The sequence below is a fragment of the Macrosteles quadrilineatus genome, unplaced genomic scaffold (genome assembly GCF_028750875.1).
Source record: "Macrosteles quadrilineatus isolate MER2022 unplaced genomic scaffold, UCM_ALF_1.0 Scaffold_1__1_contigs__length_201487025, whole genome shotgun sequence".
In the NCBI taxonomy this organism is placed as follows: domain Eukaryota; kingdom Metazoa; phylum Arthropoda; class Insecta; order Hemiptera; family Cicadellidae; genus Macrosteles; species Macrosteles quadrilineatus.
Window position 1 is genome coordinate 36,401,824 of NW_026542594.1, and position 23,292 is coordinate 36,425,115.

General features: G+C 37.4%; 1 protein-coding gene across 1 annotated transcript in view; it reads right to left on the reverse strand.

The window, feature by feature from the left end:
- LOC128982751 (DNA replication ATP-dependent helicase/nuclease DNA2) overlaps positions 1–23,292 on the reverse strand; it is a 217,434-nt gene that overhangs the window by 176,049 nt on the left and 18,093 nt on the right. The window contains exons 3-7 of the mRNA XM_054401709.1: positions 22,482–22,616; positions 21,917–22,172; positions 9,256–9,440; positions 2,015–2,168; positions 1,486–1,616 (exon numbers count right to left, since the gene is read on the reverse strand). Of these exons, the coding sequence (XP_054257684.1) occupies positions 1,486–1,616; positions 2,015–2,168; positions 9,256–9,440; positions 21,917–22,172; positions 22,482–22,616 (861 nt within the window). The remainder of the gene's footprint in view (positions 1–1,485; positions 1,617–2,014; positions 2,169–9,255; positions 9,441–21,916; positions 22,173–22,481; positions 22,617–23,292) is intronic.

Here is a 23,292-nt window from a genome sequence, read left to right on the forward strand (position 1 = left end):
GGCGAGTTAGCGTAGCGAACGAGCTAACCAGAAGGCAAGTGAGCGCAGCGAACGAGCTCCAACCTAAAGGTGAGTGAGCGTAGGGAACAAACTTCAACCAGGACGTGATTGAGCCATGCGAACGAGCTTATCTTGAAAATGAACGAGCATTTGACATAAAACCACATTAGTACAGGACGACGTCTGTCGGGCCAGCTAGTAAATAAATAAAATAGATCCGATGGGGTGTCAGCTCTAGCTCGGATCCGGTGGATCCGGTAGTCCGATACCCAGATCCGACCATCACTAAAACAAACATAACACATGGCAAGCGGCAAATGGTAAACAGATAACGCTTCACAATAATTGAAATAAGAAATCAACATGTTGGCCAATCGGCCCACACGAAATGTGGTTAGTCAGCCAAAACAACAACGAAGGACATAGCAACACCATCACTTGGACATTTTTGGAACTACATCAATCAGTAATCATGATGCAACGCAGATGTCAAGTCTCGCTTGTGAGTCGCCATTCAGTCCACTTGGAGCGGCATCAAAACAGACTCGTGTGTTTCTGCAATGGGTTAAATGCTAGCTAGATTAAAGTGTTTTTGACATTTTTTTCATAAAATTTGCTATTTTTGGGTAATTTTAATTTAAAACCTGAAAATGGCAGCCATGAAGGAAAGAAAAAAGACTGTTCACCAAAAGAGAATTGACACTGTTTAAGGAAAAACTACAAACACAAAAATGGGATCAGATCCTGATGGAAGAGTACGTCAACCCTCCTCCAAAGAATCGGAATTTAAGTTTTATTCCAAGGAACTTTCATACAAAGGAGCGCTGTTCTTCAACCACTTGCCCGATCATCTAAGAAGCCAGCCACCCAAAAGTTTCAAAAACCAACTGAAGGAATGGCTCCAAGAAAGACCCTACTACTCAGAATCAGAATTCCTGAACACCTGACACAGCGCCGCCGCCGATGAGAGCTCTCTCTGGACATCAAAATGACAACTTTGTATATCACATTAGGTACATAACTATAAAAAATATAAAAAAATCTTGTGCGTTGTATAACTTTGACAATCTAAAATCTTTTGTTTTGACGTATGTACTAATCTCCTTACGAATATGTAAATTGCCTATTGTCTATTGTATATTTCGACATTTTTGATTGGTCCAGGTTAATTTTTTTGACATGGGTCTAATCTACCTTAACATACATACACGGTTTCATAATGTTGGTTTAAACACTTCAAAGATAAAAATCTTTATATATGATAAAAAAAATGGTGGATAGGCCTAACTTATCTGGTTGTATTTTTGGGGAAAATGTGATTCTTGATTTTCTATTTATTTAAACCCATATAACCATTTCCTGGTGTTGGGCTCTTTACTTAAATTCTGTAGGCTATATACCCTGATGTAAAATATTTCACCAAAATGTGAAGTGTGGCAAGGCTATTTAAACAAATAACGTCATCACATAAAACCATTAACTGACCTGAGGTAGAGCAGCAGTCCAGTATCCACAGTTTTACCCAGCTCAGACATCATCATTGTGTATAAAATAACTTGACCTCGGTGTTCAGCTGAGAATGAAGCCCTTCCTGTCTTTAACTCCAGAGGCATCACCTGCAGCGACATTATGATTGACACTTACAGAATACATAGCAATAACACTAAAACAGAACAATCAGTAATAATGCCATAATATTATGTATCATCCTGGCATTGTTACATTTAGTTACTTGCCACATCTAAATGTATTCAATACAATTTACTTTCAGACTAGATGATAAAAAATATTACTTTGTAATGTTTTTTTAGTCAGATTTTTGCACAACTGAAACAAATGCTTTAAAAAAGCAACCTTGAACATCTTGTCTAAAACAATACTTCCTCCATCAATAAATCCAAAAAGGAATAAATGGAGGAAAAGTGATATAAATCTTACATTGCATTTGATTCTAAAATAGTCTTTTATAACAAGGATAAATCTGGTAAAGTTTTAATATTTTCAATTAAATTACTTTTTCTTTGTAGTTTCTTGATGATGTCTTTACAGTGACGTCAATTTTCCCTTTCAAACCAAGACTGGGAGACCAGATGTTTTCTTCAATATCAGCTACATCTTGAATGGATCCATTCCATGAATCTCCTTCATTCCAGCTAGTTGAAACTTTACTGAAATAAAAAAACCAACAAATTAGACAAACACCTATAAAATTTATAAAACAAAAAATTGACTGACTCACTAACTCACAAGTATCTGAATCTACGAGGTCTAGATATGTAAAACTTGAAACACAAAGAAGTCCTAATGGAATAGTAACATTGAATTTTGAAAACTGGTGCGATTTTTTGCCCTATTTCTATATTCAACGCTATTGTCCCTTCTAGTTTATAGAGTCAAATGAATATAATTTTTATTTTTATTATAAGAGTCAATTGCGATGTGATTTGATTGACAAGACTTCTATAACCTTAAAAACATGTAAATACTTACTTGGCCAAAAATAGAAAGAAAAATACATTATCAATTTCAGTTAAAAAAAGGCACAAACTCCTCAAGCCCACAATTTATGCTTATTTATAATACACAAGTATCTAAAAAAATTAAGGATTTCCAAAACGGGGTTTCTAAAAAAAACTATACAATTTTCAGATTATTTTTAGCATTTGGAAAAAAGGAATTGCTATAGGTGCAACATTTTGCAGTCCAACTAGACTATCCCCCTGTTACATAGGGTACAGTAAAATTAAATTGGAATGTCCAATTAGGGTGTACAATTTATATGTCGTATACAAAATACATGCACTATTTGTAAAAAATTTATATACTGTAAAGTTATTTACGGTAAATGGAAATTGTGAAATAATACAACATAGTTTTATGATTTTTCAAAAGGGAGCTGTAGTAAAAGTAAATGGTCATTGATGAAATAAGTTTATGATGAATAAACTTATGATGAAATAAGTTGGTAAATTACACCATTCCAGTGTCAAACATTGATGCATCAATGGTAATGACACACTCTGGGGTATCAAGCATACATCAATGGTAGTGCAGACATACATCATATAACTCACAGACATACATATTGTCTTTTAACTCAGTCAATTTCAGTCCGATTTGGACTGGATTGATATCACTGTCAACAGCAGAGAACTGGCTTTCTTCTGGTGTCTGTTTCACAACCTTACTTTTGTTTGTCTGTTTCCAGAAGTTTTTTGTTACTATATATTTTTTATTGAAACCTGATTTTTATTTTTGTAGACTACATAAATATTATTTAGATGTACAAAATAATTAGTGATGACTTGTTGGTTTGATGTGTTTGCACTGCAGTAATATATTTGAAGGTTATGTGTAACGGCAGTAAAGTCATTGTAATAGGCCTAGTGAGTGATTTTGCGACTATTCTTCGATCATATTTATGACTTTTGGCCGTCCTAAAAATTAACTTGATACTTGAAGTCTTCATCTTTGACCAGCGTTGCTGGATTGATTGCGTCAATGGTTTGTTTGGCTAGACGAGGTCGCTAAAGTTGTCCTCGAAGAACTCTTTCAGTGAGTAATATGCTCTACCATTTTTTGTTTGTCGAAAGAGCCGAAGCCCCTCAACTGCAACCCGGTACCTATAATTAAACATACCCGGGCCCCATGGTGTAGGCCGGAGCATACGCACCAACCTTGGCACGCCATGGGCGGATGACTTGAGGTCATCAGGCTCACCGGCTGCCGAAGCAACCCTTCGGAAAGGGGGTTGCCCCTCAATCATAACCAGGGATACCGGCTACTTGGTTAAGCGTCACTCCACCTGGAACCAGCAGATACAAAACCTGAAGGCCCAAAATGAAATGCCCTGACGCATTTAGTGCAAGCAACACTCGGGACCTATCCAATCCCTGACAGGCCAAAGCCCGCCATCAAAGCCAGGAGGAAGGGGACCGCCAGCAAGCTGATGGGGGAACCCCAACTCCCCATTTCCACCACTACCCGATCGAGGCCATCCCATTGCTGGGAAACCAGGGATACCCAGGGCGATAGATCCCCAGATACCCCTAGCGGGCTTGATCCCAACACCCGATCTAATTCGTTTGCCCATCAAGCCCAACATCACTGCCAGGCCCTCAGGGTTTCCCAAAAGGAGGCGGGTCTAGAAGTGGGACCCACCCGGATGAACCTATCCACCAAAGGTGGCGACATCCTTAACTCAATTGAGGTTCCAGAGAAAACCCCCCACACTCTAGATAACCATACCTTCCGGGCTCAGAGACAGGGATTGGCTGATGGAGTGCGCCCAGCCGTTACCCTCACACTGCGAAAAGTTACGTTCCCCTAGAGTGTCCCCGTGAGCTTACGGGTACTTGCCCGATTTCACCTCCAGGAAAGGCTACTTCCAAAGTCGAGGATTTGCCCCACAGAATGCTGGTCGCACAGAGCAAGCAGGCCGAAGCCCAAAGAACCATAGTTACAGGTAGATGGGAGATTGATGGCGCACTTCCACCTCTCCGAGAGCTAAACACCCCGCCAACCTGGATGGAGGAGTGTCACTGGAGGCTCCCCCTAAGGGGCTGGCGCTTACCAGACGTCCATGACTATGGCCTACTTGAAATGCCGATTCCAACACCGGACAGTTACCTCCCCTTCGGGGGCTTACTTGCCCGTCTTTCACCTCCCAGGAAGAGGCTACTTCCAGAGCCGAGGATATGCCACACATAATGTTAGTCATACACATCAGGCAGAACTAAGCCCAAGAACCACAGCCACAGGCAGATGAGGAGAGGCGGCAAAAAGCGGCATCACTGAGAGCTGAACACCCCACCAACCTGGATGATGGAATGTCACTGGGGGCTTCAAAACAGGCATTAATTACAACCGAAAGGGGGTAGGCTATCACATCAGCAATATACTTGAGCACAATTATATTCATGCCATATACATCCGGACTATGTGAGTTCTTGAAGGATTTGATAACCTTCAATACATGAGTTGGGCTAACATGTCTCCATCTGGTGAACTGATTATTTGTATTAAAGGCCTCTCCAAAGTTCAGATTGTCATTACTTTCAACTAATGGTATAGAATCAACAATTCGATTCACTTCTCCCAGGATAAACCGGTTGAAGGAATTCGGACTCTCAGTGCACTTCATAATAGGGCTGGCCTTACTAGTCCTATTAACCAAATCCCAAGCTGCCTTACATTGGTTTGGAGCCTGTTGGATTTTCTGAATATTAGCCTGCCTTTTGGTAAGGTCAACTTGTTGCCTGTAAAATTTCTTGGCTCTTAGGTATGCAGAGTACAGTCCATCTCTTGTTACACCTACAGCAGACTTGTACCTATCATGCAGAGTCACAACAAACTTCCTTATGTCTCTCAGGTCGTTGGTATACCAAGTATTGTCTTGCTTTTTAAGTTTCTTATTTAGGCCTGCAGAATTTAGCTTTCGAGTTTTGGTCGGGAATATTAGATCAAAGTTGTACTTAAAAAAGTCAAAAAAGTTATCAAACATTAATTCAGCCGGTTTTTTGGAGAGGATGTTGTTCCAATCTACATTCCTTAATATCTGTTTGAATTCTTGCAGTTTTTCTTCACTAATAACTCTGTCAGCTGAATATAGTTTTGTTCCCATGAGACCTGGTGGAGGTTATTGTCTGGGATCACGTTGATATCTAGGGTTACAGGGGAATGATCAGCAATCACTGGATCTCCAACAGCAACGGAATATTCCCAGGAATTTAAAGTTGTAGCCATTGTATTAAGCAGTTTTGTCCTCTTGTATGGCTTAGATTGGTAATAAACATACCATAACTTCTTAGTAAATTGCTAAAATATTTAGCCTTATTGTTGTCCAAATTTAGGGGAATATTAAAGTCTCCTCCAAGTAAAATATGCTTGCCTAACTTACTTAATTTAGAGAGGCATTTGTCAAGTTGGTTAAAAAAAATCTCAACATTACCGCTGGGTGAGCGATAGACGGAAACAACAATTGTCGAGATTTCGCTTATTTTCACACCCGTGAGCTCAATATCCATCTCAACACAAAACTCATTTAACTCTACTGGCTTGGTATTATACTTGTCAGTAACATACACCCCCATTTTTATGAATAGTGCGTGTATAAACCGATTTTAAAGCTAGGTTACTAATACAGAAGAACCTCTTTAATCCGAACTAATTGGGACCGGGGGTAGTTCGGACTATTGAATAGTTCGGATTACAGAACATATTGTTGTTTTTACATAACAATAGCTAGAGAAAAGTGGAAATTGCTTTATAAAGTAAAATACAGTGTTTATTTAATACTGTAGTAAACATTGGGAATAAACAGTACTGTACATTACAGTTGAAATAATTACGGTGCGTATATCAATAAATACAGTATACAATAAAGAACTACTGTACTGTGTATAGAGTACAGCAATGAGGCGTTCGGATTAGTGGACGTTCGGATTACAGGGGTTCGGATTAAAGAGGTTCTACTGTATTATTATAAGCATGTACTTCATCATCTGTTAACCAATGCTCACTCAAACATAATATATCAGGTAGGTGGTTCTCTGTAAATAGTGTGATTAAATTAATTTTAGACCTTATACATTGTACATTCAGGTAAGAAACTTAAATTGCTATGTCTAGGTTGACATTTACCTTGAATGGGCGTGCTGCGGTTACCTTCAGTCTGTTCAATCCCTTCTGCAGGCCTCTGATCCACCTGAATAAAAAAGCTCAGCTGCTTGACTAATTTTATGGTACTCTGTCGCCACTCTCATGACAGAGTTTAATGTTGGTTTTTCTCTTGTAAGCCTTCACTATTTTGATTAGTATGTCTCTGTTGGTTAAAATAGGGCCTAGGTTGTTCAAATTTATTTTCATTGTTTTTTGTAGATCTTATTGCTTTAGGTGGTTTTTATTTACAAACTAGCACACCCTCGGGCCACAATTCCGAATTAAGTAACTTATCAAGATTTTCATAAGGGCAGCCTACCTTAAAGGATGATTATGTGTCATACCTTGCGTTGAGCTTTTCACAGCATACATTGGTGCTCTTGCACGTGTCTTGCACATATGTTTTTAGAGCTTCGGGTTTCACTGAGGGGTCCAGTATCGTAACAAACAACCAGGAATATCTGGTAGCTGGTTTGACGTCCTCCGTGAAAGTTGATTTCCCTAGGATTGCCGAGTAGCTAGATCTCACTTTATGTACCGCATGTACTTCACTCTGAGGCCTCGATCTATTTGAGAGATTCTAATACTTTCACTTCCTGTTGCTTCTTTGCCCAATTTATTCTTTTTTCGCCTTGATGTTTTTGTTTGCCATATATTTTCGTGTATGTCCGGGAATTCTTCATCTTTCAAGTAGGATCTTTCCCTTTCTTGATCACTACCTTCACCCTCCAAATTTCTAGGTCCTATCAAGACATTTTTTACTGATTCCCTGGGGTTTTCCTCATGTGAAGATTCTTCAGGCGGTAAGCCTACCACTGGTCTATCAGTTAGGCCCAACAAATCACTTTTTGGTACACCTGTCCTAAGTGTTTTTCCAGAAAGCTTATTTGAACTAGGGTTAGTGTTTATGTCCTCTTTCAATGTTTGAACGTCCAATGAGAGAGCCCTTAACTTATTTTTGACGTCCCTATCATTACTTTCAACTTTTTCTAGCCTATAGGTCATGTCCTGCATTAATGATGTACTATTTTGTACACTTGTCATCACAACATTCAGAATTGAGGGCCATTCCTCCTTACTTTTTGAAATTTTCATGGCAATCAAATCCTTAACTAGTGTGCCACAGGTATCACAGTACCAGGTCACCTTATCCGCTAACACATTCAAACATTCATATTCATTTTTTGATAGCTTGTCACAGCTCAGCTCAAACCATTCTTGACAATTACCTTCACAGAATACTGACTTCGTCCTCAGGTACATTTTATTTGCATTTACCACATTTTTCTCCTTCCTGATTTTCACCTGTGCTAGGCCTAGGCCCAGTTTTTTCCTTCGGTTTCATTCTCCAGCTTTAGAAGTCACTATTTTAATAGGCTGTAGGCCCACAAAGTTGTTAAAAACTGTATGTTAATCCAAATAATTTGTTGGCTAAATTATTTAGATCTGTAATATTTTACTAAAAATATTCAAAAGTGTTTTAAGTTAAAGTTATAATATCCTCTATAATAGCTGCTTTGCTCCTTAAAAGGTTATTAAGTTATTGCTAGATTCGTATTTCAAATTATCTAGGTTATGATAGGTTTCAAGGTTTCACTGTCTTGTCTTCCAAGGTTCTTCCAAGTATATTTCAAAGTATCTTTCAAAGCCAGCTCCTGATTTGTTGGTGATTGATTGTTCTTCTTCTTTATGTTTCTTCTTGGCCAATCACCGGTCTCGAGAGACACCTTATACTGTCGCCATTTTGGTGACCACTTTTCGTTATTAAAAATTTGCTATAAGACTTAATCCTTCACTACTTTAATTTTGCATAAAAATTGACTTTGAAAAGAGCCAGCTGTATGGACAGAGTGGAGAAGCCACAATCAGATAGACAATTAAGTTAACCATACTAAAGTTCATATTTTATTTTCCCTATAATATTTAGAAATAAATGGCTATTTCAGATGTTTCATTTAGTTACAATTACTTATAAAAATAGGGGCACAAACATTTTTTTCATATTTTTATTTTTATTTTTTATCATTCTACAGTAGATTCCCTCTTATCCGGACACCTTTTAACCGGACATCGGTTTAACCGGATTACAATCGGCAGAAATGACATCTCTTTAACCGGGCAATTTTTATCAGCACATTGGTTTAACCGGACTAGATCGGCAGGAAGTGGGCGGTACTGAAAGGACTGTTCTCTTGGTAAAGATTTGAGACCAGTGATCAGGTGTCTAAATACAATGCTCTCCCAAATTTATTTCAAATATCACAGTAAACGGTCCGTTTTAACGAGTTTTTGGGGACGTCGGTTTAACCGGAAAAACTGTTATCCAGATTGGCCTAGGTCCCGAGGAGTCCGGATAAGTAGGAGTCTACTGTATGTACTTTTTTATGATAAAAAAGTTCAAAAACCGAATTATTTGTGCTGAATCATAATTTGCATGTATTTAGCTGCACAAAAATATATAACAAGGTATCGTTACTTTACAAAGTAGATTTGTTACATTTTTTAATAAATTATTAACTGCAAAATGCCCAAAAATCGACTAACACCACACAAAAAATTACTGACACCAGGAGGGGTAATACTAGACTAAGTTACCTTTTTGGTGACATATATTTCTGAATGAAACCCTGGATCTTTGGCACAAACTCTCTAAGTGTCTCTACAGTCTTCTCCAGTGACATACTAGAAGAGTATAGATTGGAAATGAAATAAGGAGTCTTGGTGAACTCCTCTAACACTCGTTCTATGTCCTTCAGAGTTTTCACTTTCCTTTTTAATACCTAAAATATTTGAAAGTAGTACAGCGGGCATTAGAATAATATACTCATAACTACTGAACACTTTACACATACAGAAAATTAAAATATACTGTAAACATCATAAACTTTTAAATAAATTGTGTAACGTACAAAGCCATTGAAACCATAAACAGTTAAAAATCAAAATTTGTTTTAGTTATGAAGGGGTGCCCACTACCCATCCCCCCTAGGAAAAGGAGTTTAATTTGGGACTTTTTCGTCAAAAAGGACTCTGTTGCAGAATGCAACACGTGTAAAAAGTCCTTAAAAGTACCGGTAGGTTAAAAGTTAATCCTAATTATACATTTATGTAACTTAATAAACTCATTCTAAAAATGCCTAAGTTTAAGTTAGCCTACATTTAGGCTAAAAGGGGCTTTATTATTTAAATCGAAGATTTAAACTAGGTACTGTAAATGGTTAAAAATAGGGCCTAAGTTCTTGTACCTTCAAACCTAGTTGTCCAGTAGCCTAAGCCCAAGTCATGAGATTAGGCTATGTTAAGTTATGACAACAAGTTTTATTTTAGGCATACCTTTTTAAAGTTTATGTTCTAAGACATAAACTTAAGGTGAGTCGCGACATACCTTCCACCGGTGCCGTGTCTCGTGAATCAGCGTCTGGTCGACCAGTTTATTAAATGTATTTTCGTGTGTGTCATATCCGTATGTGTGTCCCGTTTATTTATTTGTTTATATTTTTGACGAACTCTATATGAGGGATTAGCAAGTCATTCTGGACTTGAAGATGTGCTATTTTTTAAGCACGAAACAGCTGTAGTCATCATACTACTAAACTGATCGTTTTGACAGAAAACAGGTAATTTAAACCTATATTAGTTTATTCAGACGATCTAGAGGCCATTCCATCATGCAACAGTTTTAGTAATTAAGTTATTGAGAGTTGACTTGACATTGATTTCAAGTTTTCATTATTTGAGCAAGTCTATCCATTCGACAATCCACAAGACCGCAGCCTTTAGATCCATGCTGTACCAAGCCTATAAGATCCCACTTAGCCAAGCCAACAGGAAGAAAGAACTGGACACCATTAACAAGATCGCTCAAGTTAATGGATTTTGAACCAAGACAATAGAGGACATCATAAAAAGAAGAGGAGAAAAATCAATAGGCAGAATACACTACACAGCAGAACATTAGAAGAGATAAAAGAGGAAAACACCAGATGTCACATTTAGCTACACGGGGACTACAACACAAAGGACTGCTAACAGATTCAAGAAACACAGAGTTTCAATAGCCTACAGGACTCAGAACACCATGAGTAAAATACTGCATCCAAAAATAGAAGATTGTAAAAAATTCGACGCTTCGGGCATCTATAAAACCAATTGTAACGATTGTGATAGCTTCTATATTGGACAGACTGTGAACTTCGTTAACCGCTTCAAAAACCACATATCTGCGTGGAGGAACAACAAACCAGAAAGATCAAATAAATGTTGCACAACACCTGTTACAAAATGGCCACTCAATAGGAAAAATGTAGGATAGTCTATGTATTTTAAGGAATTGTAAGAAAGGATATGTAATAAATGCTTGGGAAGAATTGTATATTCATAAGGAAAAATGTAAAAATTGAAATATGTTGATTAATGAACAAGTAAATTTTGATTCCAGTTGTACTTATAAAAATGTATTGGCCGGTGCTTCCGGTAGGCAATAGGATATAAGTAGGGACGCCATTCAAGATTCTTGTCATTCGCCTATTGGGTCTGATGATGATTGGAGTGTCCAATCGAAATCGACCACCACTTAGCACCTTTTTTGTATATTTAGGGGCGGTTCACGAGCTCGGGACTTCATAGTCCGCGACCAGACGTTGGTCCCGGACTATATAAGCGACGACCAAAAAATGGGTTCACGAGTCAGAGCCTAATGATGTGAAAGCCATTGTAGGTGGAGACCAAATCTGTAGCAGAGCCTAATGACAGGGATTCACAGGGAATTTCTGTTGAGACGTTGGTATCAACCAGTAACAACACTCTGGAAAGACATGTGAAGCCACTGCTGTTGACATACACACTTCCATGCAATAGGATTATCCTGAAAAAGGGCTGAACCAAAACGTCCAAAACGATTATTTTTCTTATATTTCATTGTCCCAATACTCGCCTATGATAATCTATCTAAGTTTATTGATTTATAAACACAACAATCCACATTTTTATGGAATCAGATAATGGAAGTCTTTAGTGTAATATATTTTTCTGTGTGCATTATTATAATTCAATTAACCCTTTCAGTGCTAGGCCAATAACTCATATTTTGTAAGACTTTTTTGTTTGCCTTTTAATTCCATTACCCGTTATTGAATTTTAACTGTCATGTTGTCACTATTTTATTAATTAGGCTAATTTTGAATAATAAGACAATAAGAAGATATATAAGAAAGATAAATCCCGGTATTTGTAGTAAACACCAAATAAAACTTAGTTTTTGTTGTAATTTTCCTGGTTTTCCTATAAATTTTTATGTTCTGATAGCATTATTTGAAACCGAAATCTCAAAAAATCAAAAGACATATAGTTTACAATGTAATATTGAATTTAACCCTGATTTAGTTGGACGAGGTTATTGTAATATAGCAATTTTAGGGAAACTAATGTTTTGCAGCAAAGTCTCAGGAACACATTTTCTACTACTAAAACTAAAAGATTGCATCTAAATAGTCCGTGACTAGCTGGTGCTGCTACCTAGTAACGCATTGAACAACCATCTGCAGCGCCATCTGTTCGCAATCGGTGGCGACAGCTTAAATACCGGGTTTTGACTCCCCAGTCTTCAAGCACAGATAGCCGAGAAGGCTAGGGCGTGTGTCACTTGGCCAGTGGCATTCGTCTGCTCGGGTTCGAATCCCGTCCTGTGTGGCAAATAATTGGTGACCTGTGTGTTTGTAGCGATATACTACAACCACTGGGGCATAGTGAGGTGTTCATAATCCTTGGTTAAGACATACACCTCGAAATCACCGGATTGGGCGAATCTTTTAGCTAAGTGGTTGGTAGTGTATCCTATGAACATGCAGGTCACCAATGGCCGTTTTGTAATTTTTTTTTTAATAACCTTCCTCTCTATATCCCTTAGGGTTTTTTTAAAACAACGATATATCGTTTCATAGCACTGAAAGGGTTAAGATGCATGACATAAAATAACCGGGTATTTATAACCGGATGAATGCCTATTTTGCATAAATGCCCGATAATTTAGGATGGTGATATTTGGATAGGATAATTTTAACTAAACTTATTTTAATGGTACAATTATAGGCCTGCCCAAACTGCCGCGGTACACGGTCTGCGGTACGGGTATTTTACCGCCTCGACAGATGCACTGCTAGCTGTATGGTAGGGTGCCCACACTGACGCGGTAAACGGTAAGCGGTGTACTGGGCGTTACTCTTTGCAATTGAGTGCTAGGTGTGTTGTGTTTCTTGGACATGTAAGATGTATTCGTCTTCAGACGAGGAAGAAATATTGTTAAAGATACTAGTTACTAGTTAAAGATGGGCTATTAGGTGAAGATACATAAAACACTGCAACACGCAGAAATTATAATATATATTTATTATTTAATCAAGTACATTTTCAGTTTTCATATGGGACAAGTGATATGCAAAATGAATAACTGACAGTACCATACAAAGTAATATTTTCTAATGAAAAGTTAAACGTCAATACTCTACAAATACTTATCACGCAATCCTTATCCTTATATATAATACGTGAAGGTTTCTACGAAACACTACTCCTCCGATTATAATGGACGGATTTTTACAAACGACGTGTCAAAATAAAGTATTTTTTGTGTAGACGCCCACTTTCAACAATTCCTGTAATAAAAATCCTCGGGCTTTGCCACACAGGCCATCAAAGTTGGATTTTCTCCCATAAGATTAACATGGGGAAATTAAATATTTAATTGGAAACTTTGTCCCCACTAATTTGAGAGAACGGCTGGGCGTAGAAACTTGGTAGAGGTGTCCAAAGAAAGGTCTTGGTCTGTAGATGAGTTATCAAAAGAAAAACTAAGCAAAATCCCTTAGGGCTCTGCCCCAGAAGCCTTTAAAGATCCCTCCACAGAGTTGTTTACGTTTTGGCGTATGTGAATAATACTTTTTTAAAAAAATAGCTGTTCATTTTTAAATTGTATTTCAAACAACACATATTTATTGGGAGTCACTGAATTCTACCAAATAATTATTTGCAATGTTATTTTTTTATTTTAAAATTGATTTTCCTCTTTATCATGTCATGTTTTGCAATATAACGTTCCATTATGAAATCAGTGGAAAATCCTTTTATCACAGCAATTTTAAAATTATTTATTATGGAACTATCTTATTTGTATTGTACGGGTTAGTTTCTGCCTTTTTCACCACTTTTGCCTACATTTTATCATATTATTCTACACATATCAAATATTTTTGTTGAAATATCTGCTCTTATCGTGTCTAATAAATCCAAACATAGAAACCTTGTTATACGTGAAGACGATTTCTACGAAACACTACTTCTCTGTTAATAATGGACGGATTCTTACAATCGATATGTCAAAATGAAGTATTGTTTGAGAAGATGCCCCCTTTCACCAATTCCTGTAGTAAAAGTCGTCGGGCTTTGCCCCACAGGCCATCAAAATCCCAATGTATTTCTTATGGATAACAGGTTTTGTTTACTTAACAGACGAATAATTTGTATTATTTACAGCTGTTCATAGTAAACACGTCATGATACACAAGAGAGCGTTCATTTTCAGTTTCGATAACTGGAGTGGAGTGATTGATTACATTATCTTTGAGTCAAGAATCAAGAATCAAGAATCAAGAATTTATTACAACAAATTACAAAAAAACATTTTGTATAGTTGAGGTCAATATGAAATGTCCAGTGGTTAGCATTAGGGCCTATAACATTCAATAACTAGGCTACTTTAAATAATTTAAATAACAAAGTAAGTTACACAGATTTAAGGCCTAGCCTACATCAGTCAGAAACTAAAAACTAATATCAATGTCAGACATGAAAAATTCACTTAAACTATAAAAAGGGTGATTTAATAACCAGCAAAAAAGTTTACTTTTAAATAACTTAAGATCAACACAATGTGCCTCAGCTGGCAAACGATTAAACATCTTTAACCCTATATAAGAAAAAGATTCTTGTGACTTTGTTAGCCTGACTAAAGGTAACTCTAAATTATTCCTATGTCTAGTAAAATAACTATGTGAATGTGATCTCAAGGCTACAGCATTAATGTTAACTTTTACATAAACAAGACACACATAAATAAATAAATTAAAAACAGTGAGTATTTTTTCCTGAATAAACAAGGGTTTGCAATGGGCTCTGTACTTAGAAAAAGTAATGATTCTTAAAGCCTTCTTTTGTAGGAGCAAGATTCTGCTAACATCATGACCACAGCCCCACAGCAAAATACCGTAGCTTAAAATACTATTAAAGAAGGCAAAGTAGGCCATCCGTAGGTAGTGTCTAGGGATTAATTTTTTAAGCTTGCGGAGTAAGTAAATAACTCTTGAGAGCCTACTACAAACATGGTCAATGTGCACACTCCAGCCTAATTTAGAATCCAGGTATATACCCAATAATTTAACATTATCACAGAGTTGAGGAAAGTTAAAATCATGGTTACTTAAACTAAATAAAATAGATTGAGTCTTACTATTATTCAATAGAAAACCGCTACTTTTGAACCAATCGTTACATTCAATGAGACAGTTGGACATATAAACATTAAGATTATCTAAACTGTGATTAGGTCTACTGCAGAAAAAAGTTGAATCATCAGCAAAAATTATAGAATTACAATTTACATTAACAGGCAAGTCATTAATTACAACTAAGAATAGAAATGGGCCAAGGACCGATCCCTGGGGCACGCCACTCTTCACTACCGACACCTCAGAGAGCTTATTGTTATACAAGACTTTCTGTGTGCGGTTGGCCAAATAGGTCCGAAAAAAGTTTAGCTCAACACCTCTTATGCCGTATTGTTCAAGTTTTGTGAGAAGGATGTCGTGCGGAACACAGTCGAAAGCCTTTGAAAGGTCACACATGGTGGTGAGTGTGCTTTCATGCTTTTCAAAACCATTTAAAGCAGCAACAACAAGGCTACCAACTGCGTCCACAGTTGACAGTCCCCCTCGAAAGCCGAATTGGGATTTAGAAAACAAATTATTGGATTCAAAAAATTTAGTTACCTGGTGTATCACAGCCTTTTCCAAAATTTTTGAGAAGATTGGTACAACGGAGATCGGTCGATAGCTCTCAGGACATAAAAAATCACCTTTTTTGAAAATAGGCACAACTTTAGATAATTTAAGGGATTCTGGAAAATTACCAGACATTAAACAAATATTGATACAAAGGGTAAGTGGGGATAATATCACAGATAGCACTTCCTTGATGAGAACACTGCTGATATCAAAGATATCACGGCTTTTACTATTTCTTAAGCCAATCACAATATTTGCTACTTCCTCACTAGACACTGGCTTCAGAGTGAAATCTGGTACGTTGATGGGCACCTTCATCATATTTTTAGCAGCAGCAATGGAAGGCGGCACTTGGTTGCGGACATCATCAACCGAAGAGACGAAGAAGTCACTGAAGATCTGCGAAGTCAGTGAGTCAGCCGATGGAGTAGTTTTCCCCGTGGATGAATTATTAATTAACTCCCATGCACGTTTGCATTGGTTGGGCGCATAGGATATATTGTCAGCATTAGACTTGAGTTTTGCCTGGTTAAGAGCTCTCCGATAACTTGCTTTTGCTTCGACATATCTCTGTTTAGCAGTGACAACTAAAACATTATACCTTTCTGCCCACTGCCAAAAATCGTAAAGCTTTTCAACTTCTCTTCGCTGTTGGGTTAGTTCATGACTGTACCATTTCATTTTAGTTTTATTCTTACTGTTTATAGGCTTAACAGTCTTAAAGGGGAAGCATTCCTTCATAGCATCCAGAAAAGTAGATGTATCTGTGAGTAGACTCTTTTAAGTCATCGGGCTGTTATTGGTTTTGAAATAACGCCCGTAATACTTTGCAATTGCTTGAATTCGAGCAACAGGTGTACCAGTCTTTAATATTGTCTGAACGTAAGTACGGATATGTTGTCCCTTCCCTCATTAAGTATATGAGGTGTGGTTTGCACAAACCGTGGAATAAATCCATGACTGCAATCACTGAAGTTGTCTGCAGAAAACGAAAGTATGGGGGTAGGGGAGAGTGTCTCACTGCTTTCCTCAACTTCCTACAATTCCAAGTCCAGTATGATTTGTACAATTCTCCTTTTGGTGAGGATTTGCCCATTAAGCGAGAGAGTTTTTTATGGTTTCGAATATCCCAGCAAGAGATGATCTGTATTCCAATTCCAAGTGCGGGGGGGGGGGGGGGGGTGGGTTACTTTCGAAGTAATGTATCACCTTTTCCGTGTTTGTTGGAGTTTGATGTTTTCTTTTCCTTAATGGCTTATTGGAGTTATCATTATTACGAGTAGTATTCACAATAACATTATTTTATTCTATTTTTTATTATTTATGTTTTTATAGTCCTTGTGACATACAGCACTGGGTGCGGATACACAGTTGCTATTAAACGATCCGTAGACATGATGCTCAACTGACAACTGATCTACACTCACACTGAGAATATGCGTACCGCTGAAATACCGCGCAGCAAAAATGGAGCATGCAGCATTTTTGCGACACGAGGGTAAATTTTACCGTACCGGTGGCGGTATACCGCGCCAGTGTGGGCGCTCCCATTAGGTCACGTTGTTCTAAAATACCCGGCGGTTTACCCTTACCGCATACCGCGGCAGTTTGGGTGGGCCTTATTGAAACTAAAATGTATTTAGAGGTACTGATAATTAGATATAAAAATCGTATGTGTGTGCTGGATTTCATTGTGGCTGTAACCACTGTAACCTAAGAATATTCTTTCCATTATTCTTACACTCTTTAATAATCTAATTTTAAGTGTTGAAAATAATATTTTGCAGTAAGCTCGTAATATTATTTATGTTAACAGCAATGGTTTTTTATTTACAAAAACGTCTTTAATTTACGTTTATATTTAGGAAAACATTGTTTTTTTTTCTTTGGGCATAGTTTCGAATTGAAAATTTGATTTGTTCTGCTTTCATTACCAAATAAATAGCTATCATCCAAGCTTTACTAACATCCATTAAATCACCAGTTTCTCTATGAAAAGTGCCATCAGCCAAATATATTAGTACAACTAACATTTTTTTCAATTTAGAATACTGTAATGGATTTTGTTGTCGGAAAATCCGTGCTTTGGAGTGAACGCCTCAAATGACTCATTGACGGCATCTTTGGAACATTTTAATCTATCTTTAAATTCATCAAGTCATAAAAGGGTTTTAGTCATGAAAACGAGCTGGTCCTATGCGAGGTAGTGGAGTGATGGTACATAATTGTTAACATAATACAGTATAGATATTTCATAGTCATATTCAATACACACGGCGACCAGTAAGTACAACACAAGACGGTGATACCACCGCTACCCGTGCTCAACGACTGACGGTTTGCTTGATGTTTCCCACAGCAAAAAACTATTTCTGCTAATTATGTTAGATAACGATGGTTTAACTGTGGCTGATTAGTTATATTTATATTCTACGCATAATTTTGTCGTTAAAATTGTAATAACATGGGGTTTATTAGTAAAATATCTTTGTTATGATACTACTTTGTTACGTGCATAATTCATCCGTCGTTTTAAGTTGTTTGATGGGTTTTTTCATGTTTTATGAGCCTTTTTACCATTTTTACAAATTTTTTTAATATGGTGTTGTGGGTAATGAAATTGTTAGGAATTTAATGAGGAACTATATTTAAACATTACCGGTAGTTTTTAACAAATAATAAAAATAAAGGAGCTAATTAGATAAAACCGGCATCATGTCACCATAAACCTGCCTCCTACCAGGTCCGAGTTGGAGACCAAACACCATTGTTCTTTTGGGCCCGAACCATCTCATTTGGGCTCGGACTTGACTCGTGAACCCACCGGGACTAATGATCAGAAGCCGGGACTATCTGTAATTGGACTCGTGAACCCAACTTTTAAAACCGGGTTTTATCCCTGCACTAATTGTGTGCCGCCTATCGGTTTGGTCTGCGGCTTATATAGTCTCGAGCTCGTGAACCCGATTTTTTAAGTCCCGGCCCAAATACCGGTTATTTCCGGATTCTGGGCCCGGACTACGATAGTCCAAAGCTCCTGAGCCTTACTGTCTTGTGAGTAACAGTATAAGCGTAAATATATGTTTTAAGTGTTATAAGACGTTTCTTTATTTACTTTCCGTAAATTTAATAACACGTACGACGCTGATCAAGAAGTTATTTATAGGATATGCACATGCAACTTTGCGCCCCCACCCCTAATTTGTCTAACACCCCTGGAGACTACGACATGGTTTTTTTAACTGACCTAGGCCCCCATTACCAAAACAAAGTCAATTAAAATGAATCTTTTACTTATGTTCAATAACATGCGACTTAAAAGCGGTTTTCCGATTAACGTTTTTTGCAACTTTGCGCCCCCCACCCCTAATTTGTCGACCACCCCTGGAGGCTACGACATGGTTTTTTTAAACTGACCTAGGCCCCCATTACCAGTCAATTTAAAAGAACTTTTATTTATCATTGACTATGGGGTCAAAGCTTACATTCAATAACAAGAGAGTTAAAAGTGGTTTGCCAATTAAAGTTTTTCGCAACTTTGCGCCCCCACCCCTAAGTTGTCGACCTCCCCTGGAGGCGATGACATGGGTTTTTACACTCACCTAGGCCCCTATTACTAAAATCAAAAGTCAATTTAAATGAATCTTTTACTTACGCTCAATAACAAGGGAGTTAAAAGCGGTTTGCCGATTAACGTTTTTTGCAACTTTGCGCCCCCACCCCTAACTTGTCGACCACCCCTGGAGGCGACGTGGGTTTTTACACTCACCTAGGCCCCCATTGATTAAATCAAAGGTCAATTTAAATTTATCGTTTACTTACGTTCAATAACAAGGGAGTTAAAAGCGGTTTGCCAATTTAAGTTTTTCACAACTTTGCGCCCCCACCCCTAAATTGTCGACCACCCCTGGAGGCGACGACATGTGTTTTTGCACTCACCTAGGCCCCCATTACCAAAATCAAAAGTCAAAATCTCTGACTCTTTTCATGCATACTCAACTGCACCTAGCGCCTGTACTAAAACTCAAAACTCTAAAATGTTGACAAAAACAATACTTTATCCATATACTATACGGGTAGAAAGTAATAAGTTACTGGTTCCTTTAACTGGACAAAAACATAAAAATACACAATCGTTTGCTTTCGTTTTTAGCATGTCTGCTGTAAGGCTCCGGTAAAACGCCTTCAACTTTCAGCACACTGTACTCAACTCATGCAGTCACTGATATTGTCAGTAGTCTACTACTGCTTCCCTGCATATGGCAATATTATCACTTAGGAAGACATGTGCAGGATACAGCGAATTCAAAGCTCAGCAATCAGATTTGTATTCTGCCTTCAAAAATTTGATCATGTTTCCCCTTTCCGTGAAGCAGCCGGGATGTTACCCATGGAAGCCATGTGCAGGTTTTTGACGTGCTGCTCGACTCACAGCGTACTGACTCTCTGTGAGTCTGACTATCTTTGCGAGAGGCTTTCTGTCCGGGATGAGATCATAGAAGGTAGGACACATCGTGGTGGGAGGCTTCACTTTCCAAGGGTCACCTTGGAATTGGGAAAGAAAAGTTTCTCATATTTCGGACCCACATTGTACAACGGACTACCCGAGAGCCTAAAAACCGTTGCATCCAACAATATCTTTAAGATTAAGTTTAAAAAGTTTATAAAATATATAAATGTTCAGTTGTAAGTACAGTAGTTTAATGACAAAAGTTGTTCTGAAAAACTTATATGTATCAGAGAAACGCTGGCTAATAAAGACGTATTTATTTATTAACTCCGCATTGTATGTTGGCCAAACCGGGGTCCATCTTGTGACTCGGCTACAGTAATTATATGTTGTAAATCCATTGTCATAAATTAATTGACATTCAGTCTGGTGACTTCGTAATATATTTTTTATTGTCGTCACAGTGAACCTGTTTCTATCAACTTAGCCACACTGAAATTTTTGGAACCCCCCCGCTCAAGAATTTAAATGACGCAGTCTACGTCACAACCCCCCCCCCCCCTTGTGGGCACCCCTGAATAATGTGGTTAACTATAGTTGAATATGGTTTAATTGAATCCTGTTTTAGGAGTAATTTCAAAAGAAATCTTTCCATTTTAAAATTGTGATAATCTTAAATTATACTATATAATTTTTTTTTCAAAACAAGAATCTCCAGATTTAATTACTTACAACCACTTGGCTTACACGTATACAAGGTGATAAATTGTAATTTATTTGGTTACTGCAAAGATGTAAGTTAGTGCACAACACCTCATCAGTGATGTGTAAAATAAAAACCAAATCTTAAAACCACCAAACCTTTGGATAGGTTTCGGCTTTGAGATTTGATCGGTGAATTTTGAGATTCAAAACCTAAAACAGAAACAACTGAAATTTTTTGTCATCATTGCCCATCAACAACCTTGCAAGAAAACAAATTAAACTTGTTTGGTGTTTTAACTAGGGATGGACGAGATTGGATTTTTAGTTCGAGACGAGACGAGACGGGATTTTTCATTTCTCATAAAATTTTGAGACGAGATCGAGACGGGATTTCCCTTCTCATACACAACGGGAAATGCACGTTCAAAATTTTTACCTGATTTTGTAACATTGTTAGATGACTGTTTAAATACAAAAATAATGATAATAGGCAAGAATATTTACAATCTTTTATTAAAAAACATCAGCATAACATTTTTTTATTAATCACGCCTAACTTATTAAAAATGCCTATGATTATTAAACATAGTGATATCAGTTAGGATAGAGTTCAACTTATCCTAAAGTAAAATAAATCAAAAAATAAAAGCAATATTAATTTTTATAAAATAGTTACTTGTTTTGAATTTTTATAGTAATAAAACATTCCTCACACTGCTTACACTTAACAAAACTTCTCAAATGTTATTAAAGTAATATTATTAAAATAATAAAGTAATATTTACATTCAAAGAATTAACTAAATAAGAACGCCTTCGCAAAGGAAACGCAACTACAGCACGCTCCTGTATTGCTGGTATTGCATTGACTTTCTGCAGGGGTTTTTTATTCTTTTTTTTTATTTTTTTATTCTCGTCTCGATAAAAATCTCGGCCAAAAAAAAATCTCGTCTCAAGTAACGAGATTTAAAATTTCCCGAAAATTTCCCGAAATTTCGAGACTTGACCATCCCTAGTTTTAACCAATATTACCTTCAAGAATATCTTACCTCCTGGAGCAAATGATGTAGAAAGCTACCGATAACCATGATGGAAGAATCAGAATCAATCCCTCGGTACATGTCGCCGAGTACAGACCTCCTCATGCAGAACAAGGAGCCCACTACAGTAGTGCCGGACAGTAGAGTGTCGGGGTGGATGACTACCATCCCTCCCTCATTGTCTATCACCCAGCAACCCTCCTGGTCCTGAAGTGACCTAGCTGACACATTCACTGTGTCTCCTGGGGATATACTCATCTTGGCCCTGCAATCAAACCATGACTCTGAGACTACTAGGTCTGCCAATTGAGCACACAAAGATGTAAGTCACTACATAAGTCAAGCCGAAGGAATGTTTCCAAGGCTGGTTCCTTAGCAGAACCGAAACTATAGTTGCTTTTTTCCCTTAAAAAAAAGCCAATGAATGATATGAACTTTTAAATAATGAGGTACCCTATCTCATTATCACCTTTACATTTAAGGAACTATTGATGAAAACATGTATAATGTTAAATATAGAGAAAAGAAGCACCATTCAAACGATGCACAGTATTTCAATCTGTCTGTTACATACCAAGATCCTCGCAAGACGCAAGTCGCAGTATCTTTAGTATCACCAGAGGTGAGGGCCAACACAAGTTCCCCACATGCCTTCAGGTGTTCTACTGAAACCACCCTACACCTGGTGTTGCTGTCAAGTCTCAAAGGTCTGCAATTTTAAGACAGTTTAGCGTTATTATCAATATATTAGACAACTCATTATATCATCTAATGCTAGCAAAGGTGGGTTAGAATCAGTGCTGTATTTATAACAAACATCCATTTTATCCTCTGGCTCAAAAGATTTTTTAATCTATATCTATAAAAGAGTAAGTATATATTTATGTATATATATTTATAAAAGAGGAAGTTTGTATATATATTTATATGTATATATATTTGAAATTGATGGACCCCAAAACCGCTCGACGGATTGAAATGAAACTTTCAGGCATTATTAGGCATTATTCAAGGATGGTTTGTGTGAAGTTTGGTGCAGATCCGTCAAAAGGGCTCCGCCCCAGTGACTCTGGAGTTTCTCATGTTAACCTTATGAGTACTTATATTTAAATGGAATTAAAATATCTTAACAGCTGGTTCAACTTTGATTCTGTGATGTTCAATAGCATTGAAAAGATAATAGGTTTACCAACAGGGTGCAGCACTATTATTTTTTAAATTTATGACATCAGCTAATTTACGACGAAAAGGTGAGTGAGCGCAGCGAACGAGCTCCAACCTAAAGCGTACGTGAGTAAGCGTACTAAACAAAATTCAACCAGGACGTGATTGAGCGAAGCGAACGAGCTCATCTTGAAAATGAACGAGCATTTGACATAATACCA